We start from the raw sequence: 20,182 nt of genomic DNA, 5'->3' as shown, positions 1-20,182 counted from the left end.
GATTCTGTGCCCATGTCATTGTATTTATGCATGTATGTATTTAGTATATCGATGATCTTATTCACGTAGTATCCCTGTATTGCAACACGTGACACTGCGCTCGGATGCAAAGTGCATGGTCTGTGAATTATTAGTTGAAACCACTTCCTCCTAAATGACAAGCGCGCGGCATTGTTCTGAGCGGTGTGCTCGTGTCAGGAGCCACACGAAAAGCACACAGCAGTCTCGAGACGCCCCAGTCCTTTAATGAACAAGCATTGACTTACGTCTTGTAACATTTTCCAAAATGTTTGTAGATAAAAGTTTTGTCACAAAAAGAACGCCATCAATCCGAGGCTGTAATTGTATAAGAGAAAATAAAATGCCCTTTACTTCATTTTGCTAGAGACAGACTGCTCTTTGATATTAATGACAATAAACGCAGCATACGCATACGTCAGCTATTCCAAATAGATTCCAAATCGAAATTCCAAATTCCAGATCGATTACTAATATTCTTGTTTACAAATGCAAGTCTTATAACGCGTGTGTAATTTAACTGAATGAATTCTGTTTGATCAAATAGACGGATCATTTTTACCCAACGCGATTATTTTTACTCGACTTGAAGCTCAAGCGATTATCCCATCTAACTTTATTGTGTGATTATAATTTTTTTGCGACTCGCGGTTTATTTGTGCAGCTATGAAAGGAAGGCTTACGGTCTGCGTGTACTGTGAAATAAACATTTGTTTTTTATAACAGTGCCAACGCTTGTTTTAAGTCTTGCACCCTATTTACTCAATAAATCAAAGTCTGTCAAAACGCGCACACACTCACACACACGCTAACCTCCAAACCCTAAACAGCTAGCCTACATATTTTAATATAAGAAATGATTACATATTTAGCATTTGGATCTTCACATTTCAAATAACCAAATGTTTCCATTTGCAAGATTAAAACATATTATAAAATCCTTTCATTGAGTTGGTGAAAAGTATTATTATTATTATTATTATTATTATTATTATTATTATTATTAGGGTCGAATTTAAATAAATGCGTATTCTGAAGACATTTCTACACCCTTTTCTTAAGTGAATTATTGTTCGATTTGTCTTTGTTTAAGCTTAAAAGTTTATTTTAAAAAATATAATAATAATAATAATAATAATAATAATAATAATAATAATAATAATAATAATAATCCAATTTGTACTTTTCCTATGTTTTTTTTTCCATGCACGCAACCGAATAAACGTATTTTAACTTTGAATAATTAATTATATAAAAATATATACATTTACCTAAAAAGTTGATTAACATTAAATAATAAAAAACCGGAATATTCATGAACATATCTTTGCAAACTTAAAACATATAGATAAAACAGCTGATTGAAGTCGGGTGTGAAATGAATGCGCTGTTTAGCTGGAGGCTACACTGGAAATGTAAACCAAGGACTGAAAACGTGAAGCATTCCTCTGAATACAAGAGGACTGCACCGTGCAGAACCCTCGCCACGCGCGCGGGGTCACCTCACTCTTTGATTCTCTTTTTATAAAGCTTGAAATGTTCCCATTCCTCTCTGCGCCATTACTAGAGCCAACAGAGATGTCGTTTTGCTCACAGTTCACGATATTTCTGCTTGAGAAAAGGATCCTCTAACGTTAACAGAGCAAGAACGGGAGCTGCAGCGCGGTCCGGTTATTTTTCTCAGTGTGCACTGTACGTTTGAAACAATCTAACTAAATAATTAAATACAGCAACAAATAAATGAATCTACATTGGAAAACTCTGGCGGTCACGCGATGCTGCAAAGACCGAGTGTTTAACTTTAAAAGGCTTATTTGTCAAACACTTCACTGTGTTTATAATTCTTAATGCGTTTAGGATTTAAACACCCCTGTGGTGTTAATTTTATAAACTCTCGGACGTGTTTATGATTTGTAACACTTTTGAACATTTGTAACAGGGAGGGTATTTAAAATCTAAACATTAAACTTGGCAAAACAGGCACAGATTAAACACATAGCGTTTAATAAGTATATAGTTAACTAGACACCTGATGACGTATCAACACTGCTGTTTAGGAATAAAACGTGTCTGTTCTGCTATACACACGTGCCGTTTAGATATTAAACGCGTCACGCGTTCTTTGGTTTTACAGTGTACACAGTTTCTTTGTGAAATTTGATTGGGAAACTCGACATCCAGCTATGGTCATATGCTTAGTATCACCTAAAATTTTTGAGACATCTTTTTTTTGTTTTGTTTATAAATTGAATGAACATAATTTAGATATTTTATTTAACATCGTGTAATCAAAGCATTTTTCAATTGTTGTCAGTTTTTCGTTTATATGGCAAACCACAACGCGGTATGTAATTAAATATTTGAAGGTAACATTATTCAGCGGGTTTCATTCGACTTTATGAAGCACAATTGGATAATTCTGTAGGGTGATGGAAAGCTTGTGTCCAGAGATGAACATCTTGCCATGTATTTGTGTTTCAAGACTACAAAGCCGTTTGGCTACGAATATGTATTTTCAATATAAATAGCACACACGCCGTGTGAAAGTAATACTATATCATTTACCTTAAAACGCCTTCAGCGCGGCCCGGGTATGGAGCCCTCGCCAGACCAGAAGTACCTGCTTTCAGCGCGCCGGTTCTGATCAACACAGAAGCAAAACATGGAGCTGTTTTAAATGAACGTTTTTGGAAAACGCAAATGTAGTTGCCTATTGTGATCCTCTTGCGAGACACAAGGAGAAAACAAAGTGTGTTATCAACCTTTGAACCGCTGCTCAAATTCTGACGAGTTTGCGTCCAATATATTGTAGGATACAGTAAAACCGACCAAAAGTGTCTGCGGTCGCTTTCGCTGTGGGTGAATCTCGGGCTTTCTTCGGATGTCCCGGTTTTTATCGGCGCTTTTGAGCGCTGTGGAGCGGGGTGTCTTGAAAAGGCGTACGCTGTTGGGTTTACTGCATTTGATGACATTTGGAAGACCTCAAAATAAACATACTACGAAATAAAAACGATACAAAATAGTGTTCTTGTGCGTTATATAGTTCTTATTGAAAAAAGGTTAAAAACGTCAATTCAATTGAACGCGTCACCCAAACACACAGCTTATATTACACCCTACATCCATGCAATGTAACTTATTCCCCTTCTCGTTTTGTGGCCATAAACAAACAATAATGGATGAACTCATTAATATCGGTCCTGAAATTACAGGAACCCACCAAAAAGAATAACTGGAAAGCAGATAACATCGCTGCAGTGAAGCACTCCGCTAGACAGAGCAGGCTCTGGGAGTGTTGGCTTGAAGTTGTCCTCCGTTAAATATCTGTTATTTATTTCAGATGAAGAGGATGTGTCAGCGCTGGAAGACCGTTTAGCACAGCCTGATTATCACCGTCCCTAAACCTGAACAAACGAACGTGTTTAATGATCCTAGTGTTTCAGGATCAAGGAAGGAAAATGATTTGCAGCTGCAGATTTGTCTGTCTCTCGTATCTTTGCAGCCAGATCTGATCTGCAGATTAAAAGCAGATCAATGTTACCGCGTATTTCACTATGACATTTTTTATAGTTTCAAATCAAGGTCAGCTTCTTCAAAGTGCGAAGAAACGATTAGGAGCCTGCAGTACAGGGCTATTCAGCAGAACTTTCCCAGTACATTGTATTGTTGGGTTCAGTTAAGAGAACTACAGCTCTGGCCAAAAGTTTCGCATGACCTAGAATGTTAGGATTGAGACATAATTAAAAAAAAAAAAACACTGTATGAACTTAATTTAGATGTTTTATTTCACATCACATGATCGCAAAACTCTACCGGAAGCCAAAATAGCAGTACAGTATTTCATGTTAGATTAATTCAGCAGGTTTGGTTTCATTTGACTTTATGAAGCAAAATTAGTTCATTCTATAGGGGGATGCAAAACGTTTGACCAAAGTGTATATTGATGGTGTGTGTGTGTGTGTGTGTGTGTGTGTGTGTGTGTGTGTACTCGTGGTGTATATTGATGGTGTGTGTGTGTGTGTACTCATGGTGTATATTGATGGTGTGTGTGTGTGTGTGTGTGTGTGTGTGTGTGTGTGTGTACTCATGGTGTATATTGATGGTGTGTGTGTGTGTACTCATGGTGTATATTGATGGTGTGTGTGTGTGTGTACTCATGGTGTATATTGATGGTGTGTGTGTGTGTGTACTCATGGTGTATATTGATGGTGTGTGTGTGTGTACTCATGGTGTATATTGATGGTGTGTGTGTGTACTCATGGTGTATATTGATGGTGTGTGTGTGTGTACTCATGGTGTATATTGATGGTGTGTGTGTGTGTACTCATGGTGTATATTGATGGTGTGTGTGTGTGTACTCGTGGTGTATATTGATGGTGTGTGTGTGTGTACTCGTGGTGTATATTGATGGTGTGTGTGTGTGTACTCATGGTGTATATTGATGGTGTGTGTGTGTGTGTACTCATGGTGTATATTGATGGTGTGTGTGTGTGTGTGTGTGTGTGTGTGTGTGTGTGTGTGTGTACTCATGGTGTATATTGATGGTGTGTGTGTGTGTACTCATGGTGTATATTGATGGTGTGTGTGTGTGTGTACTCATGGTGTATATTGATGGTGTGTGTGTGTGTGTACTCATGGTGTATATTGATGGTGTGTGTGTGTGTACTCATGGTGTATATTGATGGTGTGTGTGTGTGTGTACTCATGGTGTATATTGATGGTGTGTGTGTGTGTACTCATGGTGTATATTGATGGTGTGTGTGTGTGTGTACTCATGGTGTATATTGATGGTGTGTGTGTGTGTGTACTCATGGTGTATATTGATGGTGTGTGTGTGTGTACTCATGGTGTATATTGATGGTGTGTGTGTGTGTGTACTCATGGTGTATATTGATGGTGTGTGTGTGTGTACTCATGGTGTATATTGATGGTGTGTGTGTGTGTACTCATGGTGTATATTGATGGTGTGTGTGTGTGTACTCATGGTGTATATTGATGGTGTGTGTGTGTGTACTCATGGTGTATATTGATGGGGTGTGTGTGTGTACTCATGGTGTATATTGATGGTGTGTGTGTGTGTACTCGTGGTGTATATTGATGGTGTGTGTCTGTTTGCTCTGCAGTGGCGTGGCTCTGTCCCGGGCTCACTTTGAGAAGCAGCCCCCCTCCAATCTCCGCAAATCCAACTTCTTCCACTTCGTACTGGCGCTATACGACCGACAAGGACAGCCGATCGAAATCGAGAGGACCTCCTTCATCGACTTTGTAGAACATGAAAAGGTCATTTATGTTTTATCCATTCAGAAAAGTTTACGTATTACCTCTGCACAGGTGTTTACGTGGTGCCTCTGCACAGGTGTTTACGTGGTGCCTCTGCACAGGTGTTTACGTGGTGCCTCTGCACAGGTGTTTACATGGTGCCTCTGCACAGGTGTTTACATGGTGCCTCTGCACAGGTGTTTATGTGGTACCTCTGCACAGGTGTTTACGTGGTACCTCTGCACAGGTGTTTACGTGGTAACTCTGCACAGGTTTTTACGTGGTGCCTCTGCACAGGTGTTTCCTAGGCTTGCCTTGTTATTATTTTTCTTTCCCCTTGACAGGTACTTGACATGCTCAGTGTGAAATACAGAAGAGTGTGGTGGCAGCGGTGGGATCTCATTTACTAACTTACCTGTTTTGTTTCATTAAAAGGAACAAAGTGGTGAGAAGACAAATAATGGAACACACTACAAACTCCAGCTTCTGTACAGCAATGGTGAGTCTATCTATCTATCCATCTATGATAACTGGTGAGCAATTTTTTCAATGGGCTCATCCAGCTGATATTTCCCGTAGTAAACGTCCAGTTATTACGAGAAACACACGCTCATTAACACCAGCAGCAGAGCGCGGCTGACCCCAGAGCAAGCTGTCAAGCTCAAAGGAAGCAGAGTAAGCCCCTAAGTAGAGTGAACTCCCCACAACAAGCAGCACAAAACAGAAGTTTAGAGAAACTGCTCACCAGAGATTATGAAAATTCTGCATGGGCTAGTGTGTGATAAATGAGAATTTAATGCCCACCCTCGGGGAGGGATGCTTGGATAAACCCCTCTGGATTTGCCCTCAGGGTTTATGTAGCACCACCTCCACTTGGGTGGGCAGAAAATAATCATATCACACACTAGCCCATGCAGTATTCTATATCTATCAAAACATCCAGACACGATATCCTCACTGTGAGACCCTGCCTTTGTTCTTTTCTGCAGGGTTGCGGACAGAGCAGGATCTGTACATCAGGCTCATTGACTCTGCATCCAAACAGGTAAGGAAGGACTCAGGAGTCTAAATACAAACCCTCCAGCCTTATAACAAGATGTATTCAGCAGCGCCAAAGAGAAACAAAGCGAAGTGATCCGGACAGTGTATCTAAACACTGCCAGTGTGTAATTCATTTACATAGACTCTGTGAAAACCAGCACCCACAGCACAGCAAGGTGTGTGAAACTCTTCAGTGGACAATTAACATGCTAGGTTTGGTCCTGTTTAATATTTGCAGTATTTAGATCAGCTATAATGAATTGAATAGATCTGATTGACTACAGACGTGAGATTCAAGTCATTCCACAGCGAAGGAGCAATATTAGCTAGTGACTGAGTGCCTACGTTTGTGGAGGGACGGTAATCTCTGTTGGACACTTCACACAGCACGGCTTGATCATGCATGTAATACAATACCATCTAAAGCAGTGTCTCGAAGGCGTCTCATTGGCTCTTCCTTGTGTTTGTTTGGCAGCCCATCTCGTACGAAGGGCAGAATAAGAACCCTGAGATGTGCCGTGTGCTGCTGACTCACGAAGTCATGTGCAGGTAAGAGCGAGGCTGGCAGTGCCGGCCGTCATGCCAGGGTATCACAAGCTCAACTTCCAGCGCTTCCTGAGGGGCGATTCAGCATCCCGGTCCCCATTCCAGACCCTGGTCCCGGAGAGCCGCAGGGTCTTCTGGTTTTCATTCTCAATTACTTAATCCAACCAATTATTTTCTTAATTGGTGAACACTAACATCTTCTCCAGGTCTTTAACCATTGATCAGACACCCAGAAAACCTGCAGGATTGTGCCCACCCCTGCACCATAGAGCACGCCTCACGATAACATGTGATGCTTTGTACGAGGGCTAATAAGAGCAATTAACCAGCAACTGCTTATTTATTTACTTATTTATTCTTCAACCAGGAAAACCCCACAGAGACCGAAGTGTAATTTACATCAGCTGGCAGCAGTATAGTTAATACACCAAATCTATAGACGATCAGACTCCAAAAGCATTCTCACTCATTCAATCTGGCATCAGCTACACTGTGATCCTTCTTCAATGCCTTGTACCCCGGCTCATTAGTCTGCATTTAGTTGAGAGCCCGGGGTTATTTATCTTTTGCACTGCTATCAGAACAATAGCAAAGTGTAATAAAGCATAGGGGAAGCATGGTAAAGCACAGAGAGGTAAAGCATATTAAAAAAACAAGTCAAACTATGGTTAATGTGTAATATAACCATGAGGAAAAGGCAAAATTACTGTAAGTTATATAAGTGGGGGAAGAAAACAAAAATCCTAGAATGAAAAGTGACGGTACTGGGGTTTAATAAGAGGCCCCACGCTGGGAGAGATCCCAGGGTTAGAAGCCATTGTGCGGCCAGCAGATGCCAGAGCCGGCTCACAGCTGGCTAATAACGAGACGGACTGGGAGAGGGCGGCCGGCACAGCTGGGGTCTGAGCCAGTGGGCTAGGGGAGGTGGGGGGGCACACTGGCCCTCTGCACTGGAGAGGCCTGGCAGATGGTGTGAACTGAGATATACTTTTGTTATTCAGTAGTGGGGAGGGACTCTTGCAGCCAAAACAAAAGCCAGGCTGACTCTGGGGGGGGGGGGGGGGGGGCGGAATTAGTGACAGATTGCCAAAGAGCAGGATTACTGTTGGGACTTTTTTTCTGGAGAAAGTTGATAGCACTACCCCAGTGTTGAATGAGGAAATGTCTTATGAGGGAAAATAACTACAAATTAAACAATAGTCATTTGAAGGCTGAGGGGCAAATATAAAATATTTTCAAAATCTGACCATTTTTTTTTTTTTAAATGGCTACAATTTTCAAAAAGATGAAATCTGCATATATATATATATTTTAGGTTGTTTTTCCCGCTTTTTATCCTTTGGTTTTTTTAATGCCATCTTTAAACAATATCATCTTTCCATATTCATCACATCTCACAACGCTGAACGACACAGTGACGACTGAAGCTGTTTAATGATACGACTCACGTTAAAAAAATATATGCAAAGTATGGGAAACCACCTTACATTTAGTAACATTGCACAAATGGGATACATAGGATGGATAACATCAGAAAATTATTTTCTTACAAATACTTAGTAAATAGTAATTATTACATTTTGTCACATTTTGTGTCACCTTGTTATTGCTCAGTAAGACCATTAAGAATCAAGCATACAGCATATCACAGATTTACACAATCTCAAGCAATCTTCTTCTGCGTGAATGTGAAATGAAATCTCTCCCTCTCCTCTCTCTCTCTCTCTCTCTCTCTCCAGTCGATGCTGTGAGAAGAAGAGTTGTGGGAATCGCAACGAGACCCCCTCAGACCCCGTGATCATCGACAGGTAGGGTCTTCACCAGAGCATGGGGCTTTGATTCGTACCGTGGGGGTCACACACCCCAGTATCCTCCCCACACTCACTGGGATCCCAATGGGATTGTCCTGGAAGGAATGCTCCCCAGTTTTCTTGAGGTGTACAGCAGCTTTGTGAAGGATCTCCACCAGCTTCTTAAATATCTTCAGTAATTCTGAATGGAAGAGAAGGGCGGGTCTTAAAACAACATCTCTCCTGCCAGAGCAGGGTCCTCTTGATCCAGCTAACACCAGGGTTTACCACACAGCCCTGTGGTTATCAGGATTCTCAGATTCTGCATTGGGAAACAGACTTGGTCTGAAGTATCTGTGGCTCCAATACAGCTCAACACTAGGTGCCCCCACCACTGATCTTCAGCATATTGGCGGGCTGTGCTGATCCATGTTCTGTGCATGTTGTTGGAGTCAGTCCTGTAATTGGACCCAGCCATACCCCTCCCTGTAGAAACACAGGCTCCTAATAGAGATGGGGGGTCCAGCACTAATTCACTGTCCCATCAGCGGCACACTCACACCGGGGGGGTGATGGGGGAGATGGATGATTTTTGGTCAGCTCTTACCCCCCCACCTCCAGCTCGTGGCAGCTTTATTGTTCATAAACACAACCCCCTGGGGAGTGGGGGAGTTACTGGAGAGGTCTGTGTTTAACACTGGCTGGGGAAAAGCACAGTGACTCTGTAGAACAGCAGGGGACTGTGTGTGTGTGTGTGTGTGTGTCAGCATGGAAAATAAATATATATACAAATATATTTAGAAACTCACTGCAATACATATAAAACAGCCACATTTGCTATATTGCAATATATTCTGAATACATTGTGATTCTTTCCCCATGTAAAACGCATGACTCGTATGAAATCATATACACATATTTACATTCTACTACATGTTTCATAGCAATGCGCCCCTAACATAACTGTATGGAGAGGGACACTTTCTTGTGAGTTAATATACTGTGAAGTAGAATCTTTTCCCAGAATCTACATTTTATATGCAAGCTGTTTGAGCTCTCTCACTCTCTCTCTGCTCTCCCTCTCCCTCTCCGCTCAGCTTCAGCCTCTGCTCCTGGCTTGTTGACAGTAAGTCTCCGAGGATCGCTCAAGATCGTTTTCTTTCAAGAGAAAAAAAAATAAAATAGAGAGCGAAACAGAAAACCCTGTTGTCTCTCGAGTTTCCCTAAATTCCTGTGCACAGCTGCTTTTCTCATTTACAAAATAACTTTCCAAACCCCCCCACCCACACCCTGCCAGATTTCATCCCAAAATGTTTAGAAACAAGCTGTGAATAAATCCCATTCGAAAAGGAGAGATAACCAGGGCTGTACAATCTCCTTGCATCGGAGATGTGTGTCTGTGTGTGTGTGTGTCTGTGTGTCTCTGTGTGTGTGTGTGCGTGTGTGTGTGTGCGTGTGTGTGTGTGTGTGTGTGGCTCTGTGTGTGTGTGTGCGAGTGGCTTGTGATTTTTTAAAGGAGGTGTATTGCTAGTAAATGTTTTGCCTAGTTGACAATATGTTGGTTGCGTCGCACCCTGGGGGCTGTATATAGATGAGCAGGGGGGGTGTATATGACCCCCAGTCTGACCTCTCCCAAGTAGCTTCTCTCTGCCTAAATAATTCATGTTATTGATGCTGAGCCGCCAAAGCCATTTGTTTCCTGGGCTGTGGTAATCAGGAGTCTCATTCTGAGCGGCTCCAACACCTGTTCTCCAATTAACATGCGAGGAGCTGGGGCTGCTGCTGCCCTGCATCCCCAATCTGATCCTCAAGTAATTAGGCAGGGTTATTACCACGCATTACACACATGGAGGGCACAATTCCCAAGACTTCTGTTAATCCCCTTCTCAGAAACCAGCCCTCCCTCCTAACCCGGCCCGCACACTTCATTCGAGCGTCTCCACCGCTGCACTGAAAGCACGAAGCTGGATTAAACACAGGAGCACAAAGCAGGTGTGCCCTGGTAAGCCTGTCCTGCCCAGATCACAACTAATCTTCAGCGATCAGACAGGGGCACTGCAATGGCAATGCAGACAGACAGGGGCACTGCAATGGCAATGCAGACAGACAGGGGCACTGCAATGGCAATGCAGACAGACAGGGGCACTGCAATGGCAATGCAGACAGACAGGGGCACTGCAATGGCAATGCAGACAGACAGGGGCACTGCAATGGCAATGCAGACAGACAGGGGCACTGCAATGGCAATGCAGACAGACAGGGGCACTGTAATGGTAATGCAGACAGACAGGGGCACTGTAATGGCAATGCAGACAGACAGGGGCACTGCAATGGCAATGCAGACAGACAGGGGCACTGCAATGGCAATGCAGACAGACAGGGGCACTGCAATGGCAATGCAGACAGACAGGGGCACTGCAGACAGACAGACAGTGGCACTGCAGACAGACAGACAATGGCAATGCAATGGTTCTGTACCAAGAAGCAATTGTAGCAGCTGCAATGGGAGGAGGCTGCCAAACATTTCATGGTTCGTTTTTCACTTATTTAAGGAGGTTGCTACTTTACAAGACCATGTTTAAATAGCTAGAGCAGAACTTGAAGCTGTCACTGTGTATGTAACCCCACAGTGCTCCAAGCAGTAGCAGGAGTGTGTATTTGGTGACTGACGCCCTCTGAGCTCTGTATTTAAATATCCAGGTATTGATTTCCACGTGTCGGATCTGCCTTGGCAAAGTTAAAATCACATCAGCCCGGGACCACTAGTTAGATACACTGTGTCTCACTCATTATATTTGTGTCGTCGAGCAATCACGGCTTGTCAGAATCACCAGCTGAATGAAGTGTGGTATTCAGCATGTCCTAGAAACAGAATGAGATAAAGACACACAGCCTCACAAGTGCTGAGCTTTTTAAAACTGCTTATCAGTGTCTTGCTAGTTCTGTAACATTGGTCGCTGGATTGTCATCATCAAACCAGGCTTCAAACAGCACGGTGCTGAATGCTATGGAAGAGTCTGATAAATGATGTGCAGGGCAGGGCTATTGGGAAATTGCAGGACTGTGGACTGGGAGGTTAAGTAACAACCATTTACACTGGAGGTGCATGCGTGCCAGTTACTGACCCGCGTCAATGTGCTAACTGACTAAAAACACAAACGACAAATCAATGGGAGGTCCGATCGCTTCCATTGATCACCTGTGGCAGTTGAACGAATCAGCGAGATTCCCAATAGCATCGACTGCTTTCCTCATCCATCTCCTCCTTCAAATTAACAGCAGTTACTCTGAACCAAGCCCATCTGCAACCCAGGGAGGAGTGATCTGGGATGCTGCGCTTTATAAACAGCAAACCGAGTCTGCACGATGGTCTCTTCATCTGAAAGTCGCTCCTAACTAGGCTGCAGTGCTGGCGAGCCCATATGAAATGACGTCATGAGATTTCAGTAACTGCATGCGATAAGGAAAGGGAAAACGCTGAACTTTAACCCTCAACTTTAGCCAAAAAAAAAAAACTAAACCATAAGAGAAGCATGTAGCTGCAGGAAGGGTTTGGAAAGCTCCGCGTTTCTTCAGCTCTGTTCCCGAGAGTGGCTGTGTGTGTGCGTTAGCCAGGGAAACATTGCCTCCATGTATTAACTGACCGGACTCTCACACACCCAATAATAACAACGATAATAATCACCATACAAAAACAATAGTTCAACATATTTCCTGCAAGCACAATTTATAAGCTAGTGTGGTAATCTACGCGTGAGGATACGTACTGGAGGAGAACTGAGAGAGATTTATACCCAGTTGTTTCAGTTTACGTCATTTCCTTTGTTTTCTGAGTGACTTTTGAGTCGTCCTGGTTTGCAGCTTTGAATATTTCTGTGCATTTTTCTTTCTCACGTTGTGGTCAAGTCGATTCTGGCTGCTTTATTCTCGCCAGTTTAACTCTCCTCTGCTGCAAACATTTCATTTTTAGACTTTTAATTTCTTCTAAACAAATAAACGGGGTAAACGTTTGAACAGAAGTCATGCCCAGTGTCGCTGGCGCATTAGACGTACAGAAGCGCGCAGAGCAACGACAGCAACGACCTCACCGTTTTCCCAGTTATCTCCCCACTAATAGGTTTCACCTCTGCTAGCCCGCAGCGCAGCTAAACACAGGGAGCACGTTTCTCCCAACACACAGGACTGAGGGGCAGTGACACCCCGTTTGAGAAGGTCACGGGTTGTAATTTGTAATTGACAGCAGGAGGAGTGGGATTGCGCTCTGTGTGTGTTTTCAACCCTGCCGTATCGAGCTGCGCTGAGACGGGATTCGAGACCGTTAATAAGGGCAGATCTGAAATAATAATAATTTTTAAAAAAATTAATTTGGAATTCCAAAACGATCTTGGCCGTGGCAGTGCTTTTTATATTCACAAAACTGTTCTAGAACTAAGCTACAGAAGTTCCAAGCATGTCATGTGAGATCATTGTTATTGTGAGAGTCCAACTGCCCAGTAATGTTGTTGAAGGTCTGACACCCTGGGATCCTTCAAGAAGCTGCTTGATGAGATTCTGGGATCAATAAGCTACTAACAACCAAACGAGCAAGATGGGCTGAATGGCCTCCTCTCGTTTGTAAACTTTCTTCTTATTTATTTAAACATTATTTAAATATTTTTTTGGGTGAATTGAGAGTTTCTCAACAGTTTTCCGTTACACTTGTCTTTTCAGAAATAGTAATAAAAAAACAGTTCAAACTCTGACCCAGAGTGATCATTATTGGAGTTTTATTCTGTGCAATGTAACTCTGTTTCTGTAATGTGAGCAGATTGCATCTCCCTGCACTGCAGGGTATTCAGTGTGGTGTTCCAGCTCCAATAACACATGTATCAGGTTGCTGTGATGGACCGACCCCCCCCCCCCCCCCCCCCGTACAGACCCCCCTCTACCACCCCATGCTGCTTGCTTGTTTATTTGGGATTCTGGAAGGAATTCCCAGTGTTTTCCCAGACTGATTGACAGCCCTAACTTCGGAATGCTTGCTTTGTTTACTCCCCCGATCATTAGAGAGCAGAAGTTTTGGAGCAGTGACCTTTTTGATTGGAGGAGTTGCAGTTCGCATTTTTCCGTGACAGTGGGTTAGAATATAATTGTTATTTTAGGTTGTGATAGCAAGCATCTATTGTCAAACCGCTGACGTTTTCTATTCACTTATCAAGCTATACATATCGTTCTCAGTTAAAAGCTTAAGAAACAAGTAGACAAGGAATTGGTCGAAATATTGATAATACAGCTAATCGTGTATACGATACCATTGTCCTACCATTAATCTGTCGATGGTAGGAAAATCTCCCTGCTACCAATAGCAGCTTCATCCCATTGCAGCTGCCCTTGTGCAATTGTTTGAATTTGAGAATTTGGAAAGGACAGTTTTGATGTTTGTGATTTAGAGGATTATTAATAAAGGAGAGGTTGTGCTCTTTGCAGGTGCAAGTCTCCTGCATTACTGAGTCTGCGTGCACTCAGTCCTTCTGTAACCTATTACCAAGAATCAGAGAACGCAAATGTGTTACAAGCCAAACTCAACGGGGATTCGGAGGAATCAGTGCTTCTGGACCAGAAAGAGGTGGCTTGAATTGGATTAGCTTGTGCGTTGAGAGGCACCCGGGCCCCGACCCTGGGTCCCTGCTTGCTAGGTTCATGTTCCTTGGTGTGATTGTATTGATGAGTCAGTTAGCCCTGCCAGTGTGTGTGATGACAGACTCACAGCAGGCATGCTGAGCCCCAGACAGCCTCCATCTCCTCGCAGCCCCTGGCATTTGCTGTGGATTAGCCACGGGCTGTAAATTAGCAAAGGTCTGGCTCTCATTTCAGAGGCCTGAGTGATTCCATACCGGTCTCTTCACACGTTCCCCTCATCCCTCTCCTAAATCATCCCCCTGGAACTGCACCAGGCTCCCAGGCAGGCAGGCAGGCAGGGAGAGAGGGAGGGAGGGAGGGAGGGAGGGAGAAGACTCCCACCACGCCACCCTGCTCCATGGCTCCTGCTCCACTCCCCCTCTCTATAATTCTCCCCTTCTCATTTCTCTCCTCTCCCTCTATAATTCTCACCTCTTTCTTCTCTCTTCCCTCTCTCTCACTTTCTCTCTTCTCTCTTTTGTCCCCCTTCTCTCTCTTCCCCTCTGTCCATCTCTCCCTCCCCACTTTCTGTCTCTTCTCCCCCCTCTCTCTCTCTCTCCTCCCTCCTCACTCTCACTTTCTCTCCATCTCTCTTACCTTTCCTTCTTACTGCTCTTTCTCTCACGTATTCTTTCTTTCCTTCTTTTATTCTTTGGTACTTTCCTTCCTTCTTGTCATTCTTTCCTTCCTAGCTTCTTTCTTTTTTGTTTTTCTCTTCCTTCCTTCCTTCCTTCCTCTCTTCCCTCTCTTTTGTTATTGGCACAGTACATTCTATGTGCTAGACGTGTCCTCTGCAGGCACACAGCCTCTCTCTGCAGCCCTCATCAGCGCAGTCTAGTGAAGGCTCTTCCTCATGCTGTTTGAAGTTTGCTGAGTCGTAGATCACTGTCCAGCACATCCTCCTCTCTGAGGGCAGTGCTGGGCTCTGCTAACTTCATTACCCTCCTCACTCTATTCACACGCAGAGCCTTGCTGAACCCCCTGTGAATCAGTCAGTACAGTTTAACCAGGCGATCGCAGGGAGTCTCATCTGAAAAGCTGTCAGCCCTGTCTGTGGTGATGGAGTAATCCTCAGAATCTGCCTTGGCCGTTGCTACGGGAACGAGTGTTTGAGGTTACTGATGGGCTAACGAAATCAACTCACAAAGTAACAGGCACTGCTTTGGACACCCCTGCATGAGCCGAAGTAACACTGATGAAGGCAGTAGCCAAAATGCTTGTCTGCTTGTCTGCTTGATTCTAGTTTTCTCCAGTTCTAAAACATTCCCTGTGTTCGGTGTGGATGGAGACTTGTGCACCGGGGGGGGGGGGGTCTTAGTCTGGGGTAAGGTGAGACCCCCCCCGAGGTGTTTGGATGGTGTGAAAGGTCCCGCTCTGGTATGTGGAACGCTGGTCTTATTTTGCACAGGGCTCCATGCCCCATTAGAGGGGTCAGGGGTCAGTCGTCCTGCAGGTTGACCCTGGTGACCCCTCTCACTGCAGTCTGATGGGACACCCCCGTGAGAGAGGGAGAGAACAATGAGAGAATTATTTCATGCTCTTATCGATTATTTTTTTTTTGCTATCTATCTACCTATCATATGCTTATAATTCATGTCACATTTAGCATCGGCCCATAGGTGCTTAAAATGGCCAGGACACTAATTAACTCCACTGCACAGCGCACACTGCTACAGACGACTGTACAATGTCTGGGGAGTTACTGGATGGGGTGAATTATCACTCTGTGCTGCGGGTGCAGTTGATGATGTGTCAGGTGACGGGGGGGGGGGGGGGCCTCATCAGTAACGAGTGGGGCGGGGCCTGCAGGAACAATCAGCCAATCCCCAGGGAACCCCTGAGCCTGACCCCTGACCTGTGTGAGTGCTGGAGAGCGGGGGTCCCCCGAGAGACTGACAGAGACACAGCTGAGACCAAACGCTTCTCAGCGCAGTAAAAGGGAGGCCAGTAATATTGTTATCTAAAGCTAATAAGAGGTAAGAAAACTGATTTTAAAGCATTCGTTAGCAATTCCACCTGCCTGCACCTCTAATAGACAGGACTAGGTGTTACGTCCGGTTCCTAGTAGCAGATGTGTTGCCTTGGTGCCAGCTCAAAGCCAATACAATACGATACCGTTCTGTCTTCAGATATGTGACCCGTCCGATTTATAAAACTTAATCCATTATTATTATAAATAAATAAATAGTCAATCAATAACTGATCAACTGGAAACACTGGTGTGAAAAACACAATCTATAACCAACCAGATAACCCCACCCATAAACCAGATAACCCCGCCCACTCATCCGATAAGCCACACCCATGTGTATCTATCCCCGCCCCCACTCCATGTAGCCACACCCCTGGCTCTGAAGCACAGTGCTGAGGGGTGAGCACTAGAGCAGAGGGACTGAAGCCCTGAATGTATTTTAATGGCTCACATCTGTTTTTCTAGTTTTGCCTCGGTCCTCCTGTCACGGGAGAAGTTCTGTGGTGAGATGAATGGCGTCAGAGCCAGATCCCTCAATCTCTGTCTCTCCCTTTCCCCCTCCCTCTCTCTCTGTCTCTTCCTTCCCTCTCTCTCCCTCTCTCCCTCTCAATCAAGCCTTCTAGCTTCTCAAACCCTCTCCCCTTCTCCCTCTCTCTTCTCCTTCTACCCTTCCCTTCTTTATCTCTCCATTTTCTTTCTTCCACCCTCGCTCCCCCTTCCCTTTTTACCATTTCTCTGTACCCTCTCTCTTTCTTCGAAGAGAATCAACACTCTCCTCTCTCCCCCTTCTTATCGCTCCCTCCTCTCCCTCCTCTTTCTCCCGCTCCCAAGAGAGTCAACCTCTCTCTCTCTGTCTCTCTCTCTCTCTCTCCAACCCCCCTCGTCTCTTCCTCCCTCTTCCCTTCTCCGATTGAACAGTTAAATCTCCAGGGATCCCAGTTTCTTCGATGGGAGACGTTCTTCCCATGCATTCTTGTCCTAATTAAATCCACGGAATCTGTCATTGCCGTGACAAAGCGCAGATACGCTCTCAAAAAGTTTCCTACAGTAAAAGCACAGCAAAGTGCAATACAGCATGTGGCAGTCATCTTCTTCTCGTATGGCGTGTCGAAACACAACGACTACAGTTCTATATTGAGGTTTGAAAGCCATTTAATGGTCTGGGTATCACTAAATGACTTTCAGGTGCGGGCAATGGTTCACAGTGTGGTCGGTAGACTGGACTTCACTGCAGGACGCACCTCCTGGGTGTAGTTTTTATCCGGTTGAGTTTGGACCAGTCTCTGAGGGAGAGGGATACCAGGGGGCTCCTTTGTCAGATCTTCTATCAGGGCTTCGTTTGGAAAGTTGATCAGACCAGGATCCGTGGCTCCGGCATGCAAGTGTCCTTACCTGAGGATCAAAGTGTGGAGGCGTGAGTCCAGAACGGTCTTCCAGACTTGAGGTGGTCTGGTGGAGCAGGATCGAGGTCTGGGTTGGCAAGGATCCTGTTGTATTCTCCTGCTAGCAGGAGGCAGGATGTTAGACAGTACTGGTAGACAGTGTGCTGCTGTATCAGGACTGCTGGACTGTGCAAAACCTGCTCCCAGTCCATTGTGTTGCCATGGCTGCTCATGGTCCTGCTTGAGAGATTTTTCAGGAATGAAACCTGAAAAAATGACGCTCCAGGGAGTGTAAAAAAGTGGTTCTCTTGACAGCTGGCCTCTATAGTCAGGATACATTTCCCATGTTAAAGTCAATGCAAACAGTTGCTACTGCCGGTCAGACCAGAGAGAAATAGAAAGCTGGCAGTGCATTATTAGCAACCAGCAGAACCTAATTATTGAAGAACAACAAGTAAACAATCTTAATTACCAAACGATCTCCCTCGCACCTGCTGCTGTGTCGCTAATTAGCGCCCGTCTCCAGGGGCGGGACTTGTCTCCGCGGCGACGGAGCAGGACTGACAAGCTCGGAGGTTTTTATTTTTAGCAGCAGCGAGGTTTGCCGTGGATTGAGAAACAATCTTTAACCAACAGCTTGTGTTTGTGTGAGTAATAACGTGCAGCATCACAGGTCGAGTGTATTAGTAAACCCAGCTCTGAAGCTGAGGAGTCGAATCTCTGGAGAGATACAGCTGCTTCAGCTTAGCACTCAGGCACCTTCGCTGTCACCCACACCTCAAAACAAACCAATGCACAACAGTTAAGAGACTGGACTGAACCCTTAACTCTAAGAGAAAGTCCAGGGCAGGCTTGAAGCATGGAGACTGAACTGCTCCCTCCCTTACCACCCTAAGAGAGAGAGAGAGAGAGAGAGAGAGAGAGAGAGAGAGAGAGAGAGAGAGAGAGACAGACAGACAGACAGGCAGGGAGGCTGGGGAGCTCCTGAGAGGAGGATGAATATTAAAGACACACTGAGCAGACCTGTCCTTCACCTGTCATATGCACCCACACTCCCCCCCTTCAAATCCCAGGGACACCCCCCCCCCTCTCCGATAATGACAGACAGCGAGTGGAGGACACTACCACATGCATAGCTCTACCCAATCCCATGCACATCGTGGATAGAGGAGAGAGAGAGGGGGGAGAGGGACTGAGGGGAGAAGGAAAGGGGGATGAGGATCCTGATTACAGGCGACAGTAAAGCAAAACTGCTCCGCGCTGACACACCATCCTGAGAGAGAGAGTGGGTGTGTTTCCAGTAAACCCCATTGAGATCCCATTGGAATCCCAATGTGTTGCACTAAAGCAGCCCTGGCTAGCAGGACCATCAGCAGCATTGCCAACACAGTGCATTGGGAGCAGATACTGCACAGTGCAGTGGTGCTGATACGGCAGCACACTGTCTGTCTGGTGTTGATGTGGTACCATGGGACTGCCGTGGATTACCAGCCATGTGGATTGTGTGTTCATAGCCTTGAGATCCTATTGGCATCACACTGTAGCTGCCATTGTGCTACCATGTGGTTGCATTGCATTGCCATTGGAGTGACACTGGCTGTCTGCTTCGTCAGTGAAGATCATTCGGGAATTGCAGTGTCTTCTGCTGATCAGTCAAACCCCCCCAAACTGAGTTTGGGGGTTTAAGCAATAGAGAAGTGAAGCTACATGTTGTGCTCCACTGTGGCCCATAAGAGGCGCTGTTTTTCATCACCCGGCGTTTTCAATCCAAGCACAGTTCAGCGTGATTTCCATTTGCTTGGATTCCATGATGTCATCTGTGCAGGCTTGAATGTGGAAGCACCTTCCAACCGAACACCGGCTGTCATATCCTCCTAATCAAGTCTGATCTGCTGTCCCACTGAACAGGGGGTGCAGCTTTAATATCGCACAAGGCTGGGATCATTTTAGGGCCGTTCGCACTCAAATATGTGCTAGATGCTAGTGGTAGTGACTGTTGGACTGTCTCCCAAATGACTTCACTGCAGTTTAACTCCCACACTCTCTCTTTCTCCGTTCCGAGGAGTTTTCACAGACCCCGGGAAAAAAAACAACAACTGATAGATAAATTAAAAACAAAGGAGAGATTTCGAGAGAGTCCCCCGCTTATTAATTATGCAAGATTAGTCTAATTATAATTCAGCAAATTAATGTGTGGCAGAAGGTGTTGGGTAACACAGCCGTAGATTTGCATGTTAAGTGGAAAGGAGGTCCGGGTAATGTATGCTAATGAATGCAGACGATTCTCACCTTCATTTACAAAATGTGCAGCTGTGAGTGTGTGTGTGTGTGTGTGTGCGTGTGTGTGTGTGTGTGTGCGTGTGTGTATGTGTGTGTGCGTGTGTGTGTGTGTGTGTGTGCGTGAGTGTGTGTGTGTATGTGTGTGTGCGTGTGTGTGTGTGTGTGTGTGTGTGCTGGGGGGCGGGGCAGGGCGGGGCAGGGCGGGGCGGGGTGGGGGATTGGGGAGGGAGGTGAAA

The 20,182-nt window shown here is 44.9% G+C and overlaps 1 protein-coding gene across 1 annotated transcript in view; it reads left to right on the top strand.

The window, feature by feature from the left end:
* LOC117397925 (transcription factor COE2) overlaps positions 1 to 20,182 on the top strand; it is a 33,721-nt gene that overhangs the window by 1,648 nt on the left and 11,891 nt on the right. Inside the window, exons 2-6 of the mRNA XM_059008623.1 lie at positions 5,142 to 5,298; positions 5,713 to 5,776; positions 6,267 to 6,322; positions 6,794 to 6,867; positions 8,604 to 8,672. Coding sequence (XP_058864606.1) covers positions 5,142 to 5,298; positions 5,713 to 5,776; positions 6,267 to 6,322; positions 6,794 to 6,867; positions 8,604 to 8,672 — 420 coding nt within the window. The remainder of the gene's footprint in view (positions 1 to 5,141; positions 5,299 to 5,712; positions 5,777 to 6,266; positions 6,323 to 6,793; positions 6,868 to 8,603; positions 8,673 to 20,182) is intronic.

The sequence above is a fragment of the Acipenser ruthenus genome, chromosome 37 (assembly GCF_902713425.1).
Source record: "Acipenser ruthenus chromosome 37, fAciRut3.2 maternal haplotype, whole genome shotgun sequence".
NCBI classification, from domain to species: domain Eukaryota; kingdom Metazoa; phylum Chordata; class Actinopteri; order Acipenseriformes; family Acipenseridae; genus Acipenser; species Acipenser ruthenus.
Note: the sequence above shows the minus strand (reverse complement) of the source record. Positions and strands in the feature narration are given on the sequence as shown.